Genomic DNA, 27,594 nt, shown 5'->3' with positions numbered 1-27,594 from the left:
TTTCTTCTCAACTACCAGCAGAGGGGAGGGAATTAATCGTTTGAACCTGCCTGAGGCGGTATTTGCGGCCGCGAACAAGAAAGAACAGATACTCGGTTCCAGAAGGCGGCCACGCTCGGACTTGAGTGCCTCGCCCAAGGGTGCGGCGAAGGTGGTGTCAGGCGCTCTAGGTTCCTGCTCCCAGCTCGCCGCCAGCCCCACCACAAGGAGAGCGGTACGAAGGGGGGGAAGGACACTGCGAGCTACGCTTTTTGAAAGCCTATTTCGCGAGGGGAAGAGCTGGTGCCCCGCGCTACCGGTCAGCCGCACTCACCCAAAGACGCAATACTTGTTCTTCCTCCGGTACCGGCTCACTCACAATCGGCCGAAGAACCTGAACAGTCGAGGGGAGAGAACACAACTCCACCCTTGAGGGGCAGCTTTGTTACCGATACAATGTTTTAAATTACGCGCTGCGTTCATTCAGCCAATCAGATCACGAAGCCCGCAGTGACCAATCAGCGCAAGGAAAGGGGGCGGGCCAGACTGGGAAACGGTCTCCTTAGGCTTGACCTTTTCATTCCGAAGTGGATCCGGGTTACCAACTGTCGGCGTTCCGTGTTGGAGCATCTGGAATAGCCTCCCAGCTTAACACTTTTTCGAGAACCGTAGGTATTTCTTTTGGAGGACGTCTAAAGGGAGTCCTGAAGCTTCAGCGGCCGCCTTTCTTCTTTCTTTACCAACTTTTCTTCCGAGGAGCGCACCCAAGACCTGGTTTAGGGGGGGCTTAGTCCTCCCGTGAGGGAATAAAACTACATGTCCCAGGAGGCACCGCGAACAAACGCCGGCACTCTGTTTCCCAGAGTTCCTCGGGTTTCGGCCTTATCAGACAGTGTTTCCTCAGGAGTTCGCGATTTCGGGGCGAAGATGGCGACAGGAACGGGCAGTGAGTATTTGCTCCGCTTTTCCTTGGTAGGCCGTTCTAGAGCTGAGGCCAGGCACCAAGTTTCTATCGCACCTTGAAGGACTAAGAGTAAGGAATTGCACGAGAGCCCATGAGCTTTGGAGAGCTGTGTTTGGCGGCTTCGTGAAGTACAACGGTTGGGGGCCCCAGAAGTGTAGGGTTCTGAGTCTCAGGGAGGCCGCGGAGATTAGAAACAGCTCAGAGAACCTGTTTCTTCAGGTGCTCTGTGGGGTGAGATAACGAGCTACAGAAACGCAGTCGTGCAGACGAAGAGATGTGAGCCATACGGAGTGTCTGGCATCTCAAAGAGCCATTTATTTTCTGACCAGTGTTTGCGAGGCCCGAACTCTTGTCTCACAACGGAGGAGGATATTTTAACAGCGAGCAATTTTTGCAGCTGGGGAAATTGAGTTTCGTGCAGCTTAGGTATTTCCCTCTGTTTCGTGAGGGGAAAAGGTATTTCCAGCTTAAGGGTGGGGAGCGCAGGGTATCAGCGAGATGTAAACAAGTTTATGTTGAGGAGGCGGGGCAGTAGGAGGTGATGGCCCCTTGGAATCTTAGGAAATGAGCCCTTGCGTTCAAATTGGAATAAAATGTTCTTAGAACTGTGCTTTTCGGTAGAACTGCCTTATCGTAACCTGATATCCCCTCCCCCCATTTTTTAAATAATACGTAGTAGTCATGGTGTTTGAAGGGGTAAAATGTTTTGCCAGATACTCATTTCTCATGCAGTGAGCGGATACCCTACCAGGGTGATATTACTGGAGAGATGAAGAATCAAGATTTGGTTATAGTGGTTCACTTTGTCATTACCAGGTTTTATGTTTTGTTTTAGGTTTTTTAATCCTTGTTTTGGGGCTCAAAACGAGTTCCTCAGCGATTGTGAACTTTCTCTTTTCAGAACACAAACTACTAAGTACTGGCCCCACAGAGCCATGGTCTATCCGAGAGAAGCTGTGTTTAGCATCTTCTGTCATGAGGAGTGGAGATCAAAATTGGTAAGGTGTCTGGGATGTCTGCTTTCTTGGGATTAGAAGCTAGTGGGGATTTCTTCACACTGATGAATTCCTAGGGCTAATCATGCTAACAATTCAAGGAACATGTCTTTCTTAAAACCTTATTGAAATATAATTCACATGTCGTAAGTTTAACCCAAAATGTTCACAGAATTTAGTATAGTCACAGAGTTATACAATCTTAGCCACAATTAATTTTACGGCATTTTCATTGCTGGGAAAAGAAACCTATGACACCCTAGCAGTCCCTCAACTCTCTTCTCTTCCCTTAACACCACATACACGCACAAATACACACACACAGGCAAACTCACTTACTTTGTCTGTGTAGATTTGCCTCTTCTGGACATTTCATATCAATGGAGTCATATAATTTGTTGTCTTCTGTGACCAACAGCATAATGCTTTAAGGTTCTTCCTGTTGTAGTCTATAGCAATACTTTATTCCTTTTTGTTACTAAAGGCTGCATAGGTGGCTGTATAGGTATGCCACATTTTGTTTATCCTTCAGTTGAACATTCATGTGCAAAGTTTTGTGTGAACACAGAAGAGTGGAATTGCATATGTTAAATATATGTATAACTCTTTGAGAAACTGCCACACTATTTTCAAAAGAACCCCACTGTTTACATTTTCACCAGCAGTGAATGAGGGTCCCAATTCCTCTGTGTGATCTACGCTATTTTCTGTCTTTCTGCACATAGCCATGCCAGTGGTATGAAGTTGTGTATCACTATGGTTTTGATTTACATATCTGATGACTAATGATACCCAGCATCTTTTCATGTGTCTATGGGCAGTTTATAGGTTTTCTATGGAGAAATGTCTGTTTAGGTCATTTGCCCATTTTTCAATTGGGCTATCTTCTGTTTATTATTAGTTACCAACTCATTATGTATTCTGGACACAAATCTCTTGTCAGATTATTTGCAAATATTTCTCCTATTTTGTGTGTTGCGTTTTCACTTTCTAGGTTGGCATCATTTGCAGCACAAAGGTTTTAAAATTTGATATGTCCAGTTTATTTTTTTGTTGCTTGGGCTTTTCATGTCATAGTTAAGAAACCACTTACTGGGGCCTCTCTGGTGGCGCAAGGGGTAAAGACGCAGCACTATCTGCAGCCACTGCAGCATGTGTTCGATTGCCAGCCAGGGAGGTGACCCACATGGCGCAGCAGACCTCTCCTGACTCACCCGCTGCTCTCCTCAGCAGTGTATTTCAGTCATTCTTCCTGTTCTGCTCCCCACTCTGTCTCTGGTGAATCCTCTCACCCTGCCCCCACACATCTGGCCTGTACCCCAGTTCTTATATGCATAAATAAATAAATAAATAAATCTTTTTTAAAAAGAAAGAAACCACCTCTGTTTTCTCCTAAGAGTTCAGTAGTCTTAGTGCTTACACTTTTTTTTAAATGGTCCATTTTGAGTTAATTTTCATGTTTGTTGCAAGACAGGAAGGAGTCTCTTGTATGTGACTGTTCAACTACTCCAGGACCATTCTTTCTCTCTTGAATTATCTTGGCACTCACTATTTCTTTTTAAGTACCAGAAAGTAGAACTGTGGTTTCCAATCTTGTTTGCCACCCAGACATACCCTTTTTCATTTTTATTATTTTTCTTTTTTTTTTTTTCAAGATTTATTTATTCATACAAGCACTGGGTACAGTCAGAAGCGCGGGAGGGTGAGAGAATTCACCAGAGCCAGAGCGGGGAGCAGAGCAGGCAGAAGGACCGAAGTACACTGCTGAGGGGAGCAGCGGGTGGCAGGAGAGGTCTGCGTGCCATGTGGGGCCCTCCTCCGGTGGCCGGGAGCAGCCGAGGATTGAACCGGCACTGCCAAGGCTGTAGGCAGCTTCACAACCTAGCGCTCAACTGCTGCGCCACCGGGGAGGCCCCCTGTTTTTTTTTTCTTTAAAAAAGATTGATTTAGGGCCTCCCCTGGTGGCGCAGCGGTTGAGCGCTGGGCTGTGAAGCTGCCCACAGCTTTTGCAGTGCCTGTTCAATCCCCAGCCACCGTCAAGGGTCCCACATGGCAAGACAGACCTCTCCTGCCGAGCCCACTGCTCCCCTCAACAGTGTACTTCGTCCATCTGCCTGTCCCCTCTTTGGCTCTGGTGAATTCTCTCACCCTCCTCCCGCACTTCTGACTGTACCCAGTGCTTGTATAAATAAATAATCTTTAAAAAAAAAAAGATTGATTTATGCATACAAGAGTTGGGGTACAGGCTAGAGATGTGGGGGGTGAAAAGACTCACCAGAGACAGAGTGGAGAACAGAACAGGCAGACTGATAGAAATACACTGCTGAGGGGAGCAGCAGGCGTGACAGGAGAGGTCTGCTGTGCCATGTGCGTTGCTCCCTGGCCAGCTGGGGATCGAACTCGTGTTGCAGAGGCTGTGGATTGCTTCACAGTGCGGTGCTTAACCCTTTGCACCACCAGGGAGGCCCTCTTTTTCATTTTTAAAAGACAGTTATTCCTCATTCATTTTTTTTTATTTATCTTTTTAAAGATTTATTATGCATACAAGAACTGGGGTGCAGGCCAGAGGTAGGGGGGCATGAGAGGATTCACCAGAGACAGAGTGGGGAACAGAACAGGCAGAGCGACTGAAATACACTGCTGAGGGGAGCAGTGGGCCAGGCAGGAAAGGTCTACTGTGCCATGTGGGTAACTCCCTGGCAGGAGATTGAACTCGTGCTGCAGTGGCTGCGGATAGCTTCATAGGTTGCATCTTAACCCATGTGCCACTAGGGAGGCCCTCATTAATTTTTTAAATTATACTTTCAGTTATGCCCCTTTCTCAACTGCAGCAAAAATTGTTTTAGACCAGAATACAAATTTTTTGTATATCCAAGTGCCCCAGCAGAATTCATCTTCCCAGTAAGACTATTCTTTTTAGCACCTAGATAAGAAGAGATTACTGGACTAGGTCCAGTTACCATCCAGACAGCCCATACAGAGTAGGATTTGCTATGTCCTGTTGCTCTGTAATGTTGGGCAAGGTTCAGAACCATCATCTTTCTCTGCCTCAGCCCATCCACCCCTTTAAGTTCATCCATTTTGAATTTGGCTCTCTGGTGTACTTAGAGAATTTCTCTCTTTACTGATTGTCCTGCTGAATAGCATTTTGTGGGGCTTACAGTTTATGGGTCTTTGTGTCAGTATTTCTGTAAGATGTTTCTTAAAAGTGTGATTGCTAGATCTGAGGTATATACTTTTTTAATTTTAGCGATCTTCCTTCATAGACCCTAAGCATGGCTTATTGATATTTTAGCTAAAAGTGAATCTGACTAGTTTTGTTAGTTGGTATCCTAGGAGAAAATAATTGCTACCTTTATACTTTTTGAAATACTGAAAATATTTCAGTAACTTTTTATTCCTTTCCAGATTGAAAACCTTCATCCTAGGGGAAAAAAAGAGACAGGAAGTAGTTATAAGCATTGTTTAGTAAAAGTTTGTGATCCTTGCTATTATTAAAGCATTGATTCTGTTCTTCCTGTTTTTCTTTGACCTATTTTTTTTTTAAGATTTATTTATTTATACAAGAACCGGGGTACAGGCCAGACGTGCGGGAGGGTGAGAGGATTCACCAGAGACAGAGCAGGGAACAGAACAGGCAGACGGACCGAAATACACCCCTGAGGGGAGCAGCGGGCAAGACAGGAGAGGTCTGCCGTGCCATGTGGGTTGCTCTGCAGCCGGTGGGTATAGAGCCAGCACTGCAGGGGCTGCAGACAGTGTCACAGCACCGTGCTCAACTGCCTGTGCCACCAGGGAGGCCCTGACCTATTCTAATCTTTCTGGCCCGCCCTTTTTTTTAGTCTACCCTTAATGGGCAGGGAATTGCTGAAATTAAAACCTTATCATTTGTACAGCACAGATGGAGAAGGTCCTTTCTCAATGACAGAATGCAAGCCTTTTGGTATGTACCCCTATTTGTTGGAGTGGGGGAGAGGACGTTAGAAAAGTATTTTGTAGGCCCTCCAAAGCTTGCTAACATCTTATACTTCCTTGCAAATTTGATGGAAGCAAGCAGTCAGGGATAATAGGTGACCAGGATATTCTAGGTAGTAGGTGTTTCTGAGCTCAGTTAAATAGCAACCCCTAAAACAAAGTGAAATACACTAATTAGATATTTCTTTCTGAACTAAATACAATTCAGATTAAAGCAACACAGATAAAGTGTTTTGAATAGTTTCCAGTCTGTACTTTGTCTCAAATTTTTATTATAAAAACAGTGTAAGATCACTCAGGTAAACCTTTGAAATCTAATTTGTATTTCTCTTTTGAGGAGGTACCAAGTCATAAGGGTCAAAATTCAAATAGTATAGTGTCTTCCATCACTGTATTTAATCCCCCATTGTTGTCATTTTCTTTTTTTTTTTTTTTTTTTTTTAAAGATTTAGTTTTATTTTTATACAAGAACTGGGGTACAGGCCAGATGTGCGGGAGAGTGAGGATTCACCCAAGACAGACAGTGGGGAACAGAACAGGCAGACTGAGGAAATACACTGCTGAGGGGAGCAGCGGGTGGAACAGGAGAGGTCTGCCCCGCCATGTGGGTATCTCCGTGGTCAGTGGGGACTGAACCAGCATTGCAGAGGCTGTGGACAGCTTCACAGTGCTGCACTTAACTGCCTGCGCCACCAGGGAGGCCCTGTTACCATTTTCTTATATGTCTCTCCAGATTAATCTTGTTGTGTATATAGACATATACAGGTTTTTTTTCCATGTGTATACTGCACATATTCTTCTTTGCCTTGCTGCTGTTTCTCCTTACTTTTCTTTTACTTAGTACTATATCAGATCATTTTATGTATGAAGATCTGTCAAGATCTATCTCATACCTTTTTTTTTAAATAGCCACCTGGTTTTGTTTTATGTTTATACCATAATTTATTTAATTGGTATTGGTAGACATTTTGCTAATACAGATGCTACTTTCCATGGTATTTATAAATTATATCTCTAGGGCCTCCCTGGTGGTGCAAGGGGTTAAACACAGCACTGTGAAGTAATCTGCAGCCTCTGCAGCATGAGTTTGGTCCCCGATCAGCCAGGGAGCAATCCACATGGCGCAGCAGACCTCTCCTGTCTCATCCACTGCTCCTGTCAGCAGTGTATTTCAGTCTTTCTGCCTGTTCCCCACTCTGTCTCTGGTGAATCCTCTCACCACCCCCACACCTCTGACCTATACCTCAGTTCTTGTATGCATAAATAAATGAATCTTTAAAAATAGATAAATTATATCTTTAAAATAAACAAAGTGGAAATATGGGGGTCAAGGAATATGAATTTATAAAATTGATCAGTATTTTTCTCCCTCCCTGATAGCTCAGTTCTTATCCCCCTCCACAACTACACCCTCTACTTTAAAAAACAAAACTTGGGGGCAAAAGTGGTAAATATTTCAAACTGCATTAGAGATTGTTTCAAGTTATACTCACATTAGTAGTGTATTGGAGTACTTATTTTTCTATGCCTTAACTCATAAAATGTGGAATTAGATGTTTTTGCCCTTTGACAATATAATAATAGGTAGAAATGTATCTCTTTGTATTTTTTATTTGCATTTATCTTGTGAGGTTCAACATCTTCATGTGTAAACTGGCCTTTCCTATTTTTCTTCAAGTTGAGTGACTCATTTTAGGGAGAGGAACCATTTGTGCTATGAAATGTGGGGTTTTTTTTAGTCTACTATTTGGTTTTACTTGTGATATTTTTTACACTGAATTTTAAAATGTAGTTTATTAATTTGTACTGTAGCTCCTTGATTTTTTAAAAATATTTATATATATTTTATATCTTCATTTTTTAAAAAAAATTATTTATGCATACAAGAACTGGGGTGTAGGCCAGAGCTATGAGGGTGAGAAGATTCACCAGAGACAGAATGGGAAGCAGAACAGGTGGAGCTACTGAAATGCACTGCTGAAGGGAGCAGCAAGTGAGACAGGAGAGGTCTGCTGGGCCATGTGAGTTAGCTCCCTGGCCAGGGGATCTGGATTGAACTCTTGTTGCCTTAGTGGCTGGCTAGTGATAGCTTGATAGTGCTGAGACTTTAACCCTTGCGCCAGCAGGGAGGCTTCATCTTTGTTTATTCTGTACAGTGTTTGCTTTCTCTTTTCAGGTATAGTCCCCATAAAATTCTCACCATTAGTTTACCCATGAACCATCACCACAGTCCTTGTGCTATTCCCTCCTCTGTTTTGATCCTTCTCCCTCCCATACAGACTGTCTCTGATTTGTAGTTGCCTGCTAGTTTTGGTTTTTTCTTTATTATTTTTTTTTTCTGACCCCTTATTTAGTTCTGGATTCCTCCTATAAGTGAAAACATCTGATGTATATCTTTTTCCTTCTGACTGATTGTGTAGATTTTGTGACAGTTTTCTACTGGTGTGAAATTACAAATAATTCCCATATGGTTTTTTGCAGTACTTTCCATCGTTAATTTTTTTTTTAATATTCATTTTTACTCATTTATACATACAGGAACTGGGATGTAGGCCAGAGGTGTTGGGGGTGAGAGGATTCACCAGAGACAGTGGGGAGCAAAACAGGTGGATCTACTGAGATGCACTGCTGAGGGGAGCAGTGGGTGAGACAGGAGAATTCTGCTGCGCCATGTGGGTTGCTCCTGGCCAGTGGGGGATCAAACTCATGCCTGCGGTGCCTGGCAATAGCTTGATAGAGCTGTCTTTAACCTCTGCGCCACCAGGGAGGCCCCAAAATTGCTTTTTTAAAAAAACCCAAAACTTTATTTCTCCTCGGAAGTAAATTACCCAGAAAAAATGATTTAGCAATGAATCTCCCTTTAAATGATCTTTTTAAAAAAGATTTATTTATTTATGCATACAAGCTGGGTATAGGCCAGAGGTGCGGGGGGTGAGAAGATTTACCAGGGACAGAGTGGGAAACAGAACAGGCAGACTGATGGAAGTACACTGCTGAGGGGAGCAGAGGGCGAGACAGGGGAGGTCTGCCTCGCCATGTGGGAATCTCCCTGGCCAGCTGGGGATCGAACTTGTGCCGCGAAGGCGGCGGATTGCTTCATAGTGAAGTGCTTAACTCCTTGCGCCACCAGGGAGGCCCTCTCTTTAAATGACTTTTAAGTAATTGTGTCATTTTTCATCCTTACGTATTTCAGAATACATTCCAGTTGCTGTTTTTTAATCCGAGTTTGTATTCTTCAACTCTCAGGATACCTTCTCTCTCTTTTTTCTATTTGGTTTGTTAATATGTTTTTTCTCATTTGGTAGGGTATCCGTTAGCAGAGCAATTAAGCCCTTTGCAGAACCTGGACGCCCTCCAGACTGGTTCTCTCAAAAAGTAAGTCCCAACAAAATGCATTTTCCTATTGTTTGCGAATTCATCCATGTATGTTCGTTTTACAAACTGTCCGTGTTGGTGTAGCATGACACTTAAGAGTCCAGGCTTTGGAGTTAGATCTAGATTTAGTATGACTCCACTTAAAAATTTTGGGCCATGGTCTTCAGTTTTGTCATTTGTAAAATAAAGGTAAAAGTTGCTTCAATTCTAAAGACTCAGTTTGCATTTGCTAAATGCTGTAAAGCATTTAATATACTATCTGGTGTATGGCTAATATCTCAGTAGATACTAGCTATAAATACTGCCCATTAGGTTGTCTTTTCCCCAGTACGCAAACTCTAGGCCAAGAGAGAGTGTCCCTTTTTTGTGTCCTTGTGTTGATTATTTTGAATTGATTTGACTGCAGAATAATTAATTTGCCTTCCTAGAAACTACTCATATTACATGTGGCTCCTGTCTCTAAACTTTAACGTGTTGAAATTTTGAAAGATCTTTCCTTTTTAGACTTGCTCATCATATTCCTGCTTTTCCCCATAGCATTGTGCTTCCCAGTACTCAGAGCTTCTGGAGACCACTGAGACCCCAAAGTGAGTAGAAGACAGGTACTTAAGCCATGTCTCCTTAGTGTAGACTATTTACTGAGGAAATCTGCTGTTTATATTACCAGGTGATAAAAGCATAGCAGATGTTACCTATAATTAGGTGGTAGATAAGGCTCAAAGAAAACAAGTGGGAGTGGGGAACAAATACTCCCTTTTTCAAATATGTGGTGTTAAAATTTTTTCCACAGACGGAAACGGGGTGAAAAGGGAGAAGTGGTTGAAACTGTTGAAGATGTCATTGTTCGGAAACTGACTGCTGAACGAGTTGAGGAACTAAAAAAAGTGATAAAGGAAACCCAGGAAAAATATAGGTACTTATCAGAGAAAATACCGAATTGTTGGGAGAGTCAAAAGGGTCTGAGTTCTGATAACTGGTCATCATTTTTAAAATAACAGATTAACAAACACGGTCCACCATATCTCCCTTTTGTCCTACAGACGGTTGAAAAGAGATGCGGAACTGATTCAAGCTGGACACATGGACAGCAGACTGGATGAGCTTTGCAATGACATTGCAATGTGGGTTATATTATATTGTTCTCCTATGCTCCTTTCTCTTTTACTCCATTTCCTCCTCAAGTAATCTGGCTTATTTTCTCCATCTGTCATCCCATTAAACTTGAGAGATTCTGGAAGGGGATAACTGCAGAATGGCCTGAGGTGGGTGGGGGTGGGTTGAGTCCTAGAAGGTAATGAGATGAAACATTTCAATGTGAGGACTTAGTTCTAACTTAAAAGTGGTTCTGGTTTACCTAGGTGAAGAAGTGGTAGTTAGGTGTAAATTCCCTGTTTTGCTGATAATGATTCCTATTTAAATCCTTCAGAAAGTGCTAACTTGGCAAAAAAATTTCCTTGTGCAGGCACTGAGAACTGTGTAGAGCTAGAGTTGGCTAAGATCTAACCTCTCATTTTCTTCCTAGGAAAAAGAAATTGGAGGAAGAAGAGGCTGAAGTAAAGAGGAAGGCTACAGATGCTGCATATCAGGGTAAGGTGAACCTGGTTCCTGTTTAGACACTAACTACATTACTGCATGCTAATGACAGTTGAAGGCCTTTTTGTAACAGAATCCACTAATTACAATTTCCTTGCACTCTTTCCTCTGACATCTCTTACTATAATAAAAACATTCCTTCATGTCCTTGAAGAAACTTAGGAAATAAGTGAGGCTCAGATCTCACTAGTCCTTTTATGACAAAAAGGCTTATAGTTAGACACCAAACATAATTAAGGTTTTAGAAGTCAAAAGATTTTTGAAAAGATTGAAAATAGCTAAGCTATTAGATAAGGGATGGAACTCAATGTTGCTTTAGTGATGTAGCATCCTTTTTTTTTTTTTTTTTAAATTTTTGTATTCCCCATACAATTTCAACCCCTTTATTTTGACCCCAACCCTCCTTTCCCCGCCCCCCCACCCCCCATAGAGTGTCTCTGGTTCATAGTTGTTTGTTGATGTTGATATTTTCTTTCTTATAGTTACTCTTTTTCCTGGTCCCTTATTTAAGTTTTCTAGATTCCTGCTATGAGTGAGACCATCCGGTATTTTTCTTTTTCTTTTTGGCTTATTTCACTGAGCATGATCCCTTCCAGCGCCATCCATGTTGCTGCAAATTGCATGTGTTTATCTTTTTTGAATGCTGAGTAATATTCCATGGTGTATATATACCACATCTTCTTGATCCAGTCATCTATTTTTGGGCATTTGGGTTGTTTCCAAAGCTTAGCTATTGTAAATAGTGCTGCTATAAACATAGGCATGCAGGTGCTCTTTGGAATTGATGTTTCTGTGTCCTTTGGGTAAATACCTAGGAGTGGAATTGCTGGGTCATATGGAAGCTCCATCTTTAGTAGGTTGAGGAATCTCCACACAGCTCTCCATAGTGGTTGGACCAGTTTGCACTCCCACCAACAGTGCAGGAGAGTTCCTTTTTCTCCACATCCTCGCCAACATTTGTTGTTGCTAGTTTTTTTTAACATGTGCCATTCTCACTGGTGTAAGATGGTATCTCATTATAGTTTTGATTTGCATTTCCCTGATTACAAGTGATGTTGAACATTTTTTCATATGCCTGTTGGCCATTTGCATTTCCTCTTAAGAGAAGTTTCTTTTTAGCTCTTCTGCCCTTTTTTTGACTGGATTATTTTCTTTATTTTTGTTGAGTCTCGTCAGCTCTTTGTAGATTGTTGTGATCAGTCCTTTATCATTAGTGTTGTGTGCAAAAATGTTCTCCCAGTCGATGGGGTTTCTCTTTGTTTTTGTTATTGTCTCTTTTACTGTGCAGAAGCTCTTTAATTTGATATAGTCCCAGCTGTTTATCTTTGTAGCATCCTTTTTTGTCCCTTATTTTTTTTTTTTTAAATTTTTTTTATGCATACAAGAGCTGGGATGCAGGCCAGAGATGTGGGGGGTGAGAGGATTCACCAGAGACAGAATGGGGAACAGAACAGGCAGATGTACTGAAATACACTGCTGTGGGGAGCAACAGGTGAGAAAGGAGAGGTAGCTCCTCTGGCCAGAGATCAAACGCATGTGTAGCTCCCTGGCCAGAGATCGAATGCGTGCTTCAGTGGCGGTGGATAGGTTCATAGTGCTGCATCTTAACCTCTTGCACCACCAGGGAGGCCTCTGCCCCTTATTTTATGATAGCAGAGTATGTCTACTTTGATTTGTTTAATCTTGGAGACTTAGAAATCATTTTCTTTTATGGTCTAGCTCGTCAAGCAGTAAAAACACCCCCTCGGAGGTTACCAACCGTGATGGTCCGCTCTCCTATAGATTCTGCCTCCCCAGGAGGTGATTATCCACTTGGGGAGTTGTCTGCAACCAGTATGGAAGAGGCCACCTCTGGGGTGAGTGTATGTCCGTTTGCAGGAATTGACCAAGGGGCAGTAAGCCAGCAGAGAGCTGAGTGATAAGGAAACCATTTTCAGCCTAGGGGCAATTTCCTCTTTTGGTCTGAATGTGAAAGAATTAATTTACCACGTTCTGTGCTCTTAAGATAAGGGTGAACCTAAAAACACTGAGACCTTTGACTTTTTGAGAGATAGGTAAAAGACTATGTTTTAAGGAAATGTTTGCCAAGTGTACTAGTATAAAATTCTTGCTGAAATGAGCCAGTTTCTTTATAAATATAGTATTGGTAGTGAGTAACGCATTTGTGAAAGGCACCTTGGGTGGAATGTTGCATCAGTGTGTGTTTTAGTGGGTGGAAGATTAAAAATTTTGGGGAAGAAAAGTATGACTGAGAGCAGGAGTGCTAGAGGGTTTCTGGGCAGTTCCTCTCAGGACTAATTAAATAATAATTAGACACACTAACCCATCCAGATTAGTAGGGAACCTTCCAGAGTTTGAGAAGTCAGATAAAGGTTCTCTGTTGTCTCTTAGGTAACCCCTGGGACTTTGCCGAGTACCCCAGTCACCTCGTTTCCTGGGATTCCTGACACCCTTCCTCCAGGCTCTGCACCCTTAGAAGCCCCCATGACCCCAGTAACAGATGATTCACCCCAGAAAAAGATGCTTGGACAGAAAGCAACTCCACCCCCCTCCCCTCTGCTGTCAGAGCTCTTGAAGAAGGGCAGCCTCCTGCCTACTAGCCCCAGACTGGTATGGAGACTTCTGTGGGTGTTTGAGAGCTGTGGTGATTTAGTACTTGGAAGGGAGTACCTGGGACCTAAAATATGACATGGAAAAAAAAAGTTCAAAAGAAAAAAAGATCTAGTTAAATGTTAACTTAAACCAAAGAGTAAGTGGATAGTATCCTTGGGTCTTCTCCAGAGAACTCTTATGTTTTGAAAATTAGCTTTTCCCTTGGGTCTGAAATTATCTCTGGATATTAACTTTTAGTTCCATGAAGTCTGGTCAACTGCTGGAACTTTTATGGGAAGTGGTAGCAAAGGAAAACTTGAGTGTAGCCTTCATCTCTATTCTTCCCTGGTAGGTCAATGAGAATGAAATGGCTGTGACTTCTGGCCACCTGAACAGTACAGGTGTCCTCCTGGAGGTAGGCGGGGTCCTTCCCATGATACATGGTGGGGAGATGCAGCAAACACCCAGCACTGTTGCAGCCTCCCCTGCTGCCTCAGGTATGTTACCACTTTTTCATTATCTACTTTTACTTTGAAGAAATTGAACTTGTCATTGACTGTTGCTGATTTCTAGCTTTTATTACTAAGCTGCTGTCAGTTTTAGAATTAAAGTCCAATAGTGGAGCTACTTAACCTATGAAACCATTCGATGTTTCAGATTGTAAATCCAGTCCATCTTCAAAATACTAATATATCTGCATGACCACAGCATAGTTACTCATATTGAGGAATAATAGTATCTGAAGAATAGTACAAAAGAAACTGTATGTCTGGAGCTTAAAAAAAAGCATCAGGTGTTAGAGATACCTGAGATTATAGACTAGGGGGCCAAGATTTAGAACTCTTAGTTCTGAAAACTGTGCTTGAGTCCCATGCTGCACACTGATTTTATTATCTTGAGATGGTTATCTGCGGAACCTCAGTTTGCTTATTAATTGCCACGTGTTTACTTCACAAGGATGTATTGAGAATTACAGGAGGTAGAAAATGTAAAAGAAAAAAAAATGCTTTCTAAACTGCCAAACAAACATTAGATACTCATATTTGAATGGTGTAGAATTTGGGTGGCTTACAGCTTGCTTTACCAGAAGTTACAGATTTGATCACACCAATTTTTTGTAGGGTCTTTTTTGTCAGTTTTCTTCTGAGGAAAAACCCCTCCTGTTTTTCATGTGTTGTGTGTTCTAGTGGTTTGGGTCATTCCTAACATGGCAAAATACCTTAAAGGATATAAATACTAAACTTACTCAACAGAGGAGTTGCTTTCATCCTTTGAGACTTAAATTTTTCTTGGTTGAGTCTTAAAGTGCCTATTGCTTCTTGTTCATGTGCTTCCTTCTTACCTCATTTTGTGTACCTCTTTGTTAGGTGCTCCCACTCTTTCCCGGCTTTTAGAAGCTGGTCCTACACAGTTCAGCACACCTCTTGCTTCCTTCACTACTGTTGCCAGTGAACCTCCAGTTAAACTTGTGCCACCCCCTGTAGAGCCTGTGTCCCAGGCTACCATTGTCATGATGCCTACGCTGCAAGCACCATCCTCTGCTCCGGCTGTCTCCACTCCTGAGAGTGTAGCTCCAGGTGCGTCCCTGACCCACGCCCTGAGCAGCCCTAGGTCCATAATTTCATTTTGAGCTTCAGTTAGAGAAACGTGGCTCAGAACATCAGCTCCAATTCAGATGTTTCTGTTCTGTTCTCCATGGATATGTGCCATGCTTAGAAAACCAAAGATATGAGAAGAGGTGGGTGGGTATTTTTATGTGTTAGGGGAAGAAAGGTTAAGTTTGTGTGTATATATGAATGATTGGTCTTTACATTGTGTTCTCACCTTTCTAGATAAAACTGGGGAGAAAAATCATACGCAGATGTAAGATAATTTTTTCTGAACTTAAGTGTATAAGTACTTGATATCTGTCTACAGCCTTGGAGTGATCTCCAGGTGATCTCTTGGTACCAAATAAACTTCTAAGATGCTTTTCTCTTTCTCTTACTCAGTGAGTCAGCCTGATACCTGTGTTCCTATGGAGACTGTTGGGGATCCCCATACTGTGACTGTTTCCATGGATAGCAGCGAAATTTCCATGATCATCAACTCTATCAAAGAAGAGTGTTTCCGATCAGGGGTAGCAGAGGCCCCTGGAGGATCAAAGGCTCCTAGCATAGATGAGAAGGAAGATTTAGACTTGGCTGAAAAGATGGATATTGCTGTGTCTTACACAGGTGAAGAGCTGGACTTTGAGACTGTTGGAGACATCATTGCCATCATTGAGGACAAGGTAACTATTCAACAAAGCCCCAGAGAATCTCTCATGGGTCCAACATAGGCTTCTCTCCTCAACCTCTCCTTGCTTCTCATAGTAAGCATAAACAAACAACTCACCTGCTTCTGCCCATCTCCATAATCCCAAAACCCTTTGATGCTGACTTACTAGTCATCTCCCCAGCCATCCCTATGTTAAGCTGGTTTGCACAGGACACTGTCCATTGGTTGCTTCTACTACATGGAGAGAGAAGCTACAGATTCAGGCCACCTCACTTCGTGCTAACAGAATTGAGGGACTTGGGCTTTTTTCTGTGCTTCAACAGTGTATGTATTATGGGACAGGTGGATGATCATCCTGAAGTGCTGGATGTGGCAGCAGTGGAAGCAGCACTGTCATTCTGTGAAGAGAATGATGATCCCCAGTCACTGCCTGGTCCCTGGGAACATCCTATCCAGCAGGAACGGGACAAACCAGTTCCTCTCCCAGCACCAGAGATGACAGTGAAGCAAGAGAGGTTGGACTTTGAGGAATCAGAAAACAAAGGGATCCATGAACTGGTGGACATCAGGGAGCCAAGTATTGAGATCAAAATGGAACCTGCAGAAACAGAGCAGGGTGTTCCAGGGACTGAAATAGCTGGAGTTGTACCAACCACAAGTATGGAACCACCAGAACTCAGGAGTCAGGACTTAGATGAAGAACCCAGAAGTACTGCAACTGGAGAGATTGCTGAAGCAGATGTTTCCAGTGGAAAAGGCGAAGAGACTCCACTTACAACTGTGAAGACAGAGGTATTTAAAATGAGGGACTGGGAGGATGGAGTGTTACATCTTAGGTAAGAAATAACAGTTTAGGCCTTTGGCTTTTCCTGTTGTGTTCCTGAGTTCCGACATGTTTGGTATGTTCAGAGTCCAGAGATGTGCTAGATACTATATACCCTTATCCTATTCTTGCTAAGATGCCTCTTAGAATTATATTACATGGGTGGTCTTTTTTAGTCACATTTTCATGGAAAAATAAAATTGTATTCTGTAGTGATTTACCAGCACTTAGGGAATTTGTTCTTTTTGGTCTTTAGGCATCCCCTGAAAGTATGTTGTCTCCATCACATGGGTCAAATCCTATTGAAGATCCTTTAGAAGCAGAAACTCAGCACAAATTTGAAATCTCAGGTAAGTAATAAGGCCAGGAAATCTGTACTCTGTAACTAACTTGAAATCATTTGCTTTGACTTCTGAGGGATTGTGGGTTGTGGGTAAGTTGAGGAGGTAGAATAGGTCAGCATGAAAAGGAGAGCTGTAGGGGATTATTGTCCATAGGAAGGGGAAGGCTAAGGTGAAAAATCTTCAGGTAGTCTTTCTCTCCTCTGCAGACTCATTGAAAGAAGAATCAGGGACTATTTTTGGAAGCCAGATAAAGGTATTTCAGACTTTTCTTTATTCCTCTCGCCATGTGACTAGATTCCTTTTAGTACTACCTTTTTAATAATGAATTTCAGTAAACTGCATCTTTATTCTTTAAGACCAGACTGGTTAAGGAGTTTTATATGGGGGGAAAACTATAGTGGACAGTCAGGCACTATGGTTATACTATGGCAAAATGTGCTGCTTCCCATTTGAGTTTGTGAACATCACACAGACCTTTCTTTGCATTGTAACATGCTGAGAAACTTTGCTACATACAGACTGATTTGGCTTGAATAGGGATACCAGAACCAGGAAGAACATGTAAGAAATCCATTATTTATTACATTATCAGAGAAAATCAGTTTTCCTTTCAAAATTATTGAAGGCAGTAGCAACAAACAACCTTAAAGTAATGTGATGAGAGCTTGCTCCATCAGATGAGACGCAAAATAAAAACTATTTTTGATAACTTTGTACCCAGGGTCAGAGTTCCTCTCAACAACAAGGGGAAAGAAGGAACGCCTCTTAGCTTAGTCTTAAGTAAGTAGCTTTTTTTTTTCTTTCTTTTAAAAAGATCCTGGATCTTATTCTTTGTCCAGGTTCTAAATTACTTGATCAGTCAGTGTGTGTATATAGATGGTAGTATAAGTGATAGAGGGCTCAAGACAGGTAACAGTGTGAGGCCATTTTCTAGAGCTGATCTTACCCACAATGTAGATCATGTTTAATGATGCTTTGCTGGGTAGCTCTGTTTGCAATTTGCTGACTGGAGTACACTGTGTCTAAGGATACCCCAGGTGACGATGAAGAGGAGGATGGAGTCAGCGAGGCGGCCAGCCTGGAGGAGCCCAAGGAGGAGGATCAAGGAGAAGGCTATTTATCAGAGATAGACAATGAGCCCCCCGTTAGCGAGAGCGACGATGGCTTTAGCATACACAATGCTACGCTGCAGTCCCATGCACTGGCAGATTCTATCCCAAGCAGCCCTGCTTCTTCACAGTTGTGAGTATCTGAGATTGTTTCTTGGAGTTGAGAAGTAGGAGAGGGTCTTTCTTTCATCTTCCCTTCTTTTAGCCGGGAACAAATAGTTGACAAGAACTAACTAGGAACCCCCCCCCCTTTTTTTTTTCTTTCTTTTACTCATGCCTAATGGGACTCCTGTTTTTTTGGTTTTTTTTTTTTTTTTTTTTTTAATTAATTTCAGCTCTGTCTGTAGCGAGGATCAGGAAGCTATTCAAGCACAGAAAATCTGGAAGAAAGCCATCATGCTTGTGTGGAGAGCTGCAGCTAATCACAGGTAAGTTCACTATATCAATCTGAATATTTTCTGTTCCTTTTCATTGTTAATGATTAGAGAAAGCTTGAGTAGGCTTATGTGGGACTGGTGGACATTAATTTTGAGAATTTTCACTTAGAGCACCAACCTATACTCTGACCTGTACTTCTGGAGGAATGTCAGTAATTACCCCTTGCTTTTTTGCACAGGTATGCCAATGTCTTCCTGCAGCCTGTTACAGATGACATAGCGCCTGGCTATCACAGCATTGTCCAGCGGTAAGCCATGATCCGTTTAGCATGCTGATTTAGCCTGGATTATTAGTTGACTAGTTGAGGGCCTCCTTGGTGACTAGGTTAAAGTCAGCGCTATGAAGCTATTGGCAGTCTCTGCAGTGTAAGTCGAATCCCTGGCCAGGGAGCTAACCCACATGGTGAGGCAGATCTCTCCTGTCTTGCCCACTGCTTGCCATTATGTCTCTGGTGAATCCTCTCACCTCCTCCCTCCCCCTGACCCCGCTGGCCTGCACTCCAGTTCTTATATGCATGAATAAAAAAAATCTTAAAAAAATAAGTTGATTAGTTGATAAACGAATATTTGCTTTAGAGAGTAAATTTAAGTAATTTAAATTTAAACTTTAAATTTAAAGTTTGTTGTAATTTAAGGATGACAACGTGCTAAGCTGTTCATTGTCTGGATCATCCACGGATAGCCTAAAGGAATTTGCCACCTTTATCACCTTTCTCAAATGCTTGTCATACCTACTGATTTTGTTGTTGTTTTTTTGTTTTTTTTTTTTTATAGAGGCATGTTTTTATTTGTTTGTTTTGTTTATGCATGCACTGGGTACAGTCAGAAGCGCGGGAGGGTGAGAGAATTCACCAGAGCCAGAGCGGGGAGCAGAGCAGGCAGAAGGACCGAAGTACACTGCTGAGGGGAGCAGCGGGCGGCAGGAGAGGTCTGCGGTCTATGTGGGACCCTCCTCTGGTGGCCGGGGAGCAGTTGGGGATCGAACCGGCACCGCAGAGGCCGCGGGCAGCTTCGCAACCCGGCGCTCAACCGCTGCGCCACCGGGGAGGCCCCCTACTGATTTTGTTTTTAGGGTTAATGAATCCTTGGGGTAAGGGGAATGGTGTTTGAGTCCTGGCAGCTGGGATTGAAGGCATATAACCATATATGTTAAGGTCTATATGGTAATAATACGTTTAGGAAATCCAGTTGGGTCCTCTTTGTGCTTAGGCACAGATGGGCAGGTCTTCAAGGGCAAAAAACTGCCATTTACTCATACCCTTTTTTTTCAGTCCTATGGATTTGTCAACTATTAAGAAAAACATTGAAAATGGATTGATCCGCAGCACAGCTGAATTTCAACGTGACATTATGTTGATGTTCCAGAATGCTGTAATGTATAATAGTTCAGACCACGATGTCTATCACATGGCAGTAGAGATGCAGCGAGATGTCTTGGAGCAAATTCAGGTACTTTAAGGAGTCTTAGTATTTTAGCAAGGATGGAGTAAAAATACTGAAGGGAAAGATGCAAATTGATGTTAGAAAGGGGTACTGTGGCTTTTACTTAGACTAGCCATCATGGACACAGAAACATAAAATTTCATTCTTATTGGACTCGTGTTGGCTTTCTCCTATTTGGTAAAAGAGTTGTGAGAAAATACTCTACTTTTTGGGGGCATATAATTTCAGACTCCTGAAGGTTTTAAATAAAATTTTTATAAAACAGTATGTGTATTTTTAAATTGTGTTGTTTGTACAAAATAGACAGTCAACAAATAGTTTTTCTTCCTTTTTATCACAGAGAACCTACTTCTATATATAGTTGCATTACCAGGCACCCTTTGGGATATTGAACTTGAAGGAATGTTGCCTATCTACAAAAGCTACCAAATTGCTTAACTTAATGATCTTTGTTTCATCTAGGTTTGTGGTTTTTTTTTTAGGTGAGTTAAAATTGAAGCTTTGTTGTAAGTCAAAAGGGCAGATTTGTTAAGGAAAGAGAAAAAAAAAGGGACATTTGCTTAGGGAAAAATGGGCAGGTTTTAAAGGGCAAGAAGCTGTCTTTTGAAAGGAGTGGGATTGTTAAGAGAAAGATACCTGCATAGACACAGGTTGGCAGTCTTAGGGTTAGGGTCTGCCTGTTTTATCTAGTTTTTATTCTTTCTCATTCTTAGAGCATAGGGGTTTTGATTTGGTAATATATGCTATTTGATAGCAAGAAAAAAAGACCATTTGGCATTTTCAGATTCTTAGAATGTACAATTAGAATTAAAACTGAATCAGTCAAGAAGTAGTTTGAATGTTGTTTACAAAAGGGTACTATGCAAAGTCCTATTTACAAACCCTAAAGTGTCTTAATTCTTCCTTCTGGATGAGGTCTCTAGGCCCAACCCTGTTTCTTCTCCCTACAGCAATTTCTGGCCACACAGTTGATTATGCAAACATCTGAGTCTGGCATAAGTGCTAAGAGTCTGAGAGGAAGAGATTCTACCCGCAAACAGGATTCTTCTGAGAAGGTGAGGAGACCAAAAAAGAGCCCATGTGCCAGTGTTCCAGTACTAGAAATCTGAAGCATCCAAGGACCCTTATGTTGTTACTACTTGGTATTGCTTGGCTTCTACATTCCAGTGCTGTGCAGACATGTAGATCATAGAATGGTGGTGGTTTGCTCCATCCAAACATTAAGCAAACCTAGTATAACTGGAAGGCCCAGTCACATGGGAGAAATTGTGAGTTGAGTGAGTGAATCATTAATTCCTCTGGGAGAGTGCTCACAAGGTGGGGGAAATGACTTAGCTTGCAGCAGTTTGGGGACCATCAGTTCCTGTTCCAGAGGCATAATGGCCAGGTTGCTTTTGGATCTCTTTCCTCTTGTTCTTGAGTTTTAAAATTTTGTCTGCGTGTATGGTGCTTGTGTCTCTGTCCTGAGGTTTGGAGTGCTTGCGGCTGAGAGTTTCTGTGGAACCTGATCAGTGTTTGTTTGTCCTCTAACAGGACAGTGTCCCCATGGGCTCTCCTGCCTTCCTTCTCTCTCTCTTTGTAAGTATTGAATGGCTGCAAGGGGTGGTGTTGCCACAGATTCTCAGCTCCTGCTGGGGGGTGGGTGGCAGAGGGAAATTCAACATGCATACTCTCGCAATGTCTTGAACTTCTGTTTATGCGTCTTTGAATAAGAAGCTCTGTTCTCCTGCATTACTGTCTTTTTGCTTGCGTGTGCGTGGGTGTGGGTGTGTGTGTGGGGGCTGGGTAGGAACTGTTCATGAGATCACTGGGCTGAAATATGATATTTTGATTAAGGATCTAGGAGTAACCTGTTCCTTTCTTGACCTTTTGCCAATTCTTTTCTTAGGAATATAAGACTACTCAAATATCAGATGCTAAGTGGTTTTTAAAGTGTTCCTCATACTGGCAGATACTAAGCACATAGTTTTTCTCTTTCCCCCTAATATTAAATTGTAAGAATGCTGCCTAATACACAAACAGTAATTAAGATAAAGATCTCAGTATCAATGACCATTGCATACAGTAATGGCTGGTGGTAAGCTTAGAGATATATGCTTAGTAAACTAGCCTAAAGACTTACTCTCTTCTTCCATGAATTAAACAACCCTCTGACTCTGTTTTCATTATGGGGCTCTGAGGCATGATGGAAAATAGCTAGAAAACCATGTGTTCTTAAACTCACCAGATTATCTCTTCTGACCTTGTTTCCCTCATGTGTGTGATGGAGCTAATACAATGAGGTACCTGTCCAGCCTACCTCACAGGGATGTTGTGAGGATAAAATGAGATAATAGGTATGGAACTGGCTTTAAAAAAAAAAAATATTTAAACTATTATACAAATGCAAGGTGGTATTTTTCTTACTGTTGCCTCAAAGGTAACTTGTGTTCATGAACTCGAAAGTTTCAGAGTCCTTGCATGTTAGAAATGTAAAAGTGGCCTGGCCCAGCAAAAGTGTTCGGTAGTTCATATTACTTACAGGCCACAGACAGAACAATGTAATCTTCATTCTTTCTTACTGGCCTGCAACAGTGACTCTGGATCCCCAAGCAATTGGCTGGCTGTTGTTGCAAGGCTGATTAATAGGATCTTTTATCTATTGAAGACAGCAAAGTATTGCACAAGAGGAAGGAGCTCTGGGCTGCAGGGAGAGAACAGCAGATGGAAAGAAGCCTTCTGATTATCCTGATCTCATGGAAAACAACTGTCAGGAGGTGCTAGGGAACTAGTGCCAGGGTCAGTCTGCAGGAAAGGCCTTTCTTATAGGGATCAACAGCTGGACAGGTATGTTAGCCAAGAATCTCGCTATCCACTGACCTTTCTGACTCTCCCACCTTTCTTTAATTCTTTCTGTTCTTTGCACATGATTTGGGTCCTGGGTGGTATGACTAATAGTCATTCTGTGGGACCCCAGTGACCTCTGTGGTGGGCAGGAACAAAATACCCTGTCCTAAATTTCCTCTCTCAGGCTACTCCAGGTGCTCTTTTGCCCACTCTATGGGAAGACAGAACTATACCCCTCATTTCATGGATTTTTCTGATTCTTACCCCAAATCCCTAACATCTTGTTAACATATTTTCTCTTAACTCCTAACCAACTGGTACTTATGCTCACTTTCTTTGTCTGCCCATCATCTAGGATGGGGGTACGAGGGGGCGCCGCTGTGCCATTGAAGCTGATATGAAGATGAAAAAGTGAAACCTCAGAGTACCCTCTGTGAGCCGAACCTGAAATAGAAGTAAATGATAGCGCTTGGGCTTGAAGGCCCAATTCCAGAAGTGGAAGTTACAGAAGAGGAGGCGCCTGGGCCACGTGACATGAGCTGGAAAAATCTCTCTCAGAGAGTTGGAGTAGCATAATTGCCTGTTTTAGGGCAAAAATCATGGGCTGTGTTGTCCTAAATGTGTAGCTAGCAGATTGTAGCTAGTTTGTACTGTCTTGTGAAGTGTACAGACTTTTTAGAGAAGAAAAAACAACCTGTGAAGTGTGTGTATACACAATAAACTGAAAGAAAACCCTAACCTTTGGTGTATTCTTTGTATACATATGTGCGTAAAACGTGATTTTTTTCTGCGTACTAATTATTTGTGGGAATGAGACTGTCAAAGTGGTCTTAAAATAGGAAGTTTTCAACTTACAACTCATAAGGTAAGTGGCCAAGATTGAATTTATAATTACTGTTTTAAAGTGCTGCAGTGTGCATTAAGGTCTGCCTTACTAAGCTTTTCTTGAATGTGGGGAAACTTAAGGTTTTCTGAATTTTGTTCATGGCATTGCTTAAAGAAGATTAGAGCATAAACAGGTAGTTCTGACTTTTTTTTTTTAATCTCAGGGACATCTGTCTCAATACAATCTTTACAGATGCTATGTCTAAGACATAATACTATTTCTTTCCTACCTATTTCTACATGGTGGGTTCTTGTGTATTTTAGAATTTATACCTCTGCTCTATGACATTTAAGGCTTGCCAAATTTATCACCCATGTTTATTCCAACTTCTGTTAACTAAAATTCAACTCAGTAAACTAGTTATGAGCCTTTTATTATAAAGAGGTAGATGGAGAGTTACAGAATATTGTTTAGTGTTTACTTTTTTTAGAACAATAACTTTAAAAATAGAAGTTGCTGATGGCTTAATCCTTAAAGCTTGTTGGGATTCTAAGAAAGTAGAAGATAACAATCTTTGTGAGGTGATGGAAAGGAGTTCAAGCTAGGAGTTAGGAAGTGAAATTAGTGTGTTCCCAAAGCAATCCATAAACATGCATGTGGTAGAAGTAATGAAGCCTTAAAAGTTGGCATTGTTGAGATCATTAAAGGACATAGATTTTGGGTTAGAGAAGGTGATGGATGAGCTTAGCAACTCAACTTGGAAAAAGCAGGCCTCTGCGGCAGATATAATAGACGGTTAATTGGAATAGGGATCATTCTAAGGAATAATGAAGCACAGGTCCAGGGGACAAATAGGTCTTAGTTTACGGAAAAATTTGAGGAGTTAACTTTGAAGTATGAGCTATTCTAAATCCTGAAATAGGGAAGCTATTTGTTGTGAGCAGATTGGATTAAAGATAGAGAAGTGGATCAGGAGGCTATGGCATTTGTTCAGAAGTAAAGGGTGGGTAATGACAAAAATGAAGAGAAAATTGGGACATGAACTTGGTTGCCTTATTTTTGAAGCAGGATTAAGAAAATAGTGTTGATGGAAATAAAGAGACTAAGAAGAGCAATTGGTTATGGAAATAGGAAAGTTAGTTTCAGGAATACTGAATTGTGGAATATAGTAGACCACCTGAAAGGAATTGATATTAGGATACATGGAGAAATGAGACTAGAATGTGTATAAGAAGTAAAGGTGAGAGGGAAAGTATAGGTGGAGAGATTTGAAAGCCACAGAAATGATTCAAGTTTGCAATCTCAAAGTATATGCATTTTTTACTGATAAGAGGATTAAGTAAAAAAAATAGACAAGAATTATTGAAAATCATGAAAGGGAGAGAAGAGGTTAGAATAGTGTAATGAAAGGTGTAAAGAAAGATGTATAAAGGTGTGTATAGTGTAAAGAAAAGATGTTTAAAGTGATATTAATGGTTTTCATTCTGGGAAGTAAGATATGACCACAAGAATGCCATAGGTAGTCTTGAAAGCATGTTTTGAGGATCTAATGTTTGATAAGCTAAAAATTACTATAAACTGAGGAAAATATTCTTTGTCCCTCAAATTTATTGCCTTGCAGTTGAGTTTAAATATGATTTGGGATAGAGTTTTATGCATCTAGCTATGCTCCAGTTCTCTCTCTTGGAGTATGAGAAACTACAAGTGAAAAATTATTTGGTAATACCTCTTCACAGTGTTTGACATGGGACTTTTTCTTTTTTCCCAAAAGAAAAATTTCGTTTTGTCTCCCAATATTTTCTTTACCTAACTTTTAGTCTTTCTGTTGTGTTGAAAGAAATATCTGGCCCCTTATCTTTCTACCAAACTTGAAAGATGGGAATTCCTTAGAATATTGATTTGAACTAAATGCATTTTTTTCTGTGTATTTACAGATGGGGCATGAGTGGGTTTGGTTGGATTCTGAACAAGACTATCCCAATGACTCTGAGTTGAGCAACGACTGCAGGTCCCTCTTCAGCTCTTGGGACTCCAGTCTGGATCTTGATGTGGGCAGCTGGAGGGAAACTGAGGAGCCAGGGGCTGAGGAACTAGAGGAAAGCAGCCCAGGGAGAGAACCTAGTGAGCTGCTTATGGGGGACGGAGGCAGTGAGGAATCTCAGGAATCGGTTGAGCAAGTCAGTCGTCAAAACCTCCTCCAATTTCTGTCTGAGGTAATGGGGAGTCATTTACAAAGTTGGAAGAGCCTCAATTTTCTAAGAGAATGCTTACCCATCCATAATTTTAGCACTCTTAATGTTTACTAAAATATTTATTTCTTAGTTCATTGTATTAACAAGGAAACAAAGGACCAAGTAAGATAGAAGACAAAGATTTATTGAAAGTTATAAAAGGAAAAGGGTAATGAAAACCAGTATGGTATAGCACTTGGTGTAGTTATATAGAATATATGGTAAATGTGTACTTTTTGACAGAATGTTCTAGACATGAATCCTTAGAAGACTGATGCATAGGAAGTAGGATTTCTGTATGCAGTACTACTATGAGTATCCACGGGAGATTACACTTGCCCAAACTCTCCTTGAAGCTTACAATATTATGATTTCAAGGCAGTGTTTTACAGTGTCTATCAAAGAGCAGAGGACCAGAAAAAATTAGAATTGAACAGAGTTTATATTTATCCTGTAGCTGAACACGTTAAGGAGAAACCTAGGCTAACATCAGCAAGAATCTACTACTGATCTAGAATCTCTGCATTGTCTGGTAGACAAATATTTCAACAGTTTTCTAGATAACCACTCTCCTGGTTGATCAGAATTGACACTCAAGATGAATGATTAGAAGTTAAACTCTTTGAAGAGCCATGACCCGTATCTAATTTACTGTTATTTCCTTAGCAACAAGTTTAGTGCCCACATATAAGATACTTGATTTTTAAATGACTGAATAATTGAATGAATGAATCTATTTGCCATCTCATTCATATAATGACAATGTATTCATGTGGCATTATTGATATGTAATGTGATTTCAATTGGTGCTCCTATGGCTCTAACAATGAACTGTGATTGCAGGTAGCTTATTTAATGGAGCCATTGTGCATTAGCAATAAAGAATCAAATAAAGACTGCTGCCTACCATCTGGTACCACAGAACAAGAGGAAAGGGAAATTGGAGCTATTGAAGGAGAAGGGAAGCCCTACAGAGAGACTGAGGAGTTTTCAGCCCAAGTAGATCCCTTTGTAGCTGAGATGACATCTTTGGGAGAAAGTGGAAGGCAAGAGGTGACTCAAGCTCCCTCAGATATTTGTACAGTTCAGGGTTTACCCACAGAGAGTGAAAAGGTAAGTGATTGAGTTCGTTGTCTGGCTGGTCCTCTGCACAGGGAGGCAGAGTAGTGTAGTTAGAACATATAAATTAACTCCTGAGTTTTCAACACCTGAGTCCAAATCCTGGTTTTAGTACCAAGTAACTGTGTGACCTTAGGCATGTTAGTAAGCATTTTAGATTTTTAGTTTTTCCTCCTGCAAATGGAATAATAGTGCTGCTGTGAGGTTTAAATGAGACAATTAGTGATAACACATTTTGAAGAGGTGTGAACCTATATCCCTAAAACATATATAGTGTTGTAAACCAATGTTTCCCTAATAAAAATATTTTTATTTAAATAAATTAAGTGAGACGATTCATGTAAAGCACTTATTATAATGCTTGACTCATAGTATGCAATAGAATTTATCCATTATCATTAATATGTCTGACCAGCTAGACTAGTTAGCTCTGGGTCACAAGTGATACATAGTTTTTACTTCTTTCTTTTTTTTTTTTTTTTTTTTTTTTGGTCTGAGTCAAAAACTGCTAAAACACAACTGGTTTCTGTCTACAAGCAGGGTGGTTGTTTTTTTTTAAGATAAGAACGGGGGTACAGGCCGGAGGTATGAGAGGATTCACCAGAAACAGATTGGGGAACAAAACAGGCGGATTGACTGAAATACACTGCTGAGGGGAGCAGCAGGCAAGTCAGGAGAGGAGGTCTGCTGCGCCATGTGGGCAG

The 27,594-nt window shown here is 41.4% G+C and overlaps 1 protein-coding gene across 1 annotated transcript; it reads left to right on the top strand.

Moving 5' to 3' along the window:
* Positions 1-906: 906 nt before the first annotated feature.
* Positions 907-27,020, top strand: BRD8 (bromodomain containing 8; the record flags this gene model as incomplete). The annotated part of the gene is made up of 22 exons (XM_084252623.1): positions 907-925; positions 1,845-1,941; positions 9,219-9,288; positions 9,826-9,875; positions 10,079-10,201; positions 10,329-10,409; positions 10,811-10,875; positions 12,601-12,737; positions 13,273-13,491; positions 13,826-13,970; positions 14,841-15,050; positions 15,465-15,745; positions 16,075-16,524; positions 16,812-16,905; positions 17,937-18,141; positions 18,344-18,436; positions 18,625-18,693; positions 19,717-19,894; positions 20,839-20,943; positions 25,475-25,717; positions 26,615-26,884; positions 27,003-27,020. 22 exons carry the CDS (start codon positions 907-909, stop codon positions 27,018-27,020), a joined length of 3,222 nt encoding a protein of 1,073 aa, XP_084108749.1.
* Positions 27,021-27,594: the final 574 nt, after the last annotated feature.

The sequence above is a fragment of the Talpa europaea genome (genome assembly GCF_964194135.1).
Source record: "Talpa europaea genome assembly, chromosome: 13".
Lineage (NCBI taxonomy): Eukaryota > Metazoa > Chordata > Mammalia > Eulipotyphla > Talpidae > Talpa > Talpa europaea.
This window is presented reverse-complemented; position numbering and strand designations above follow the sequence as displayed.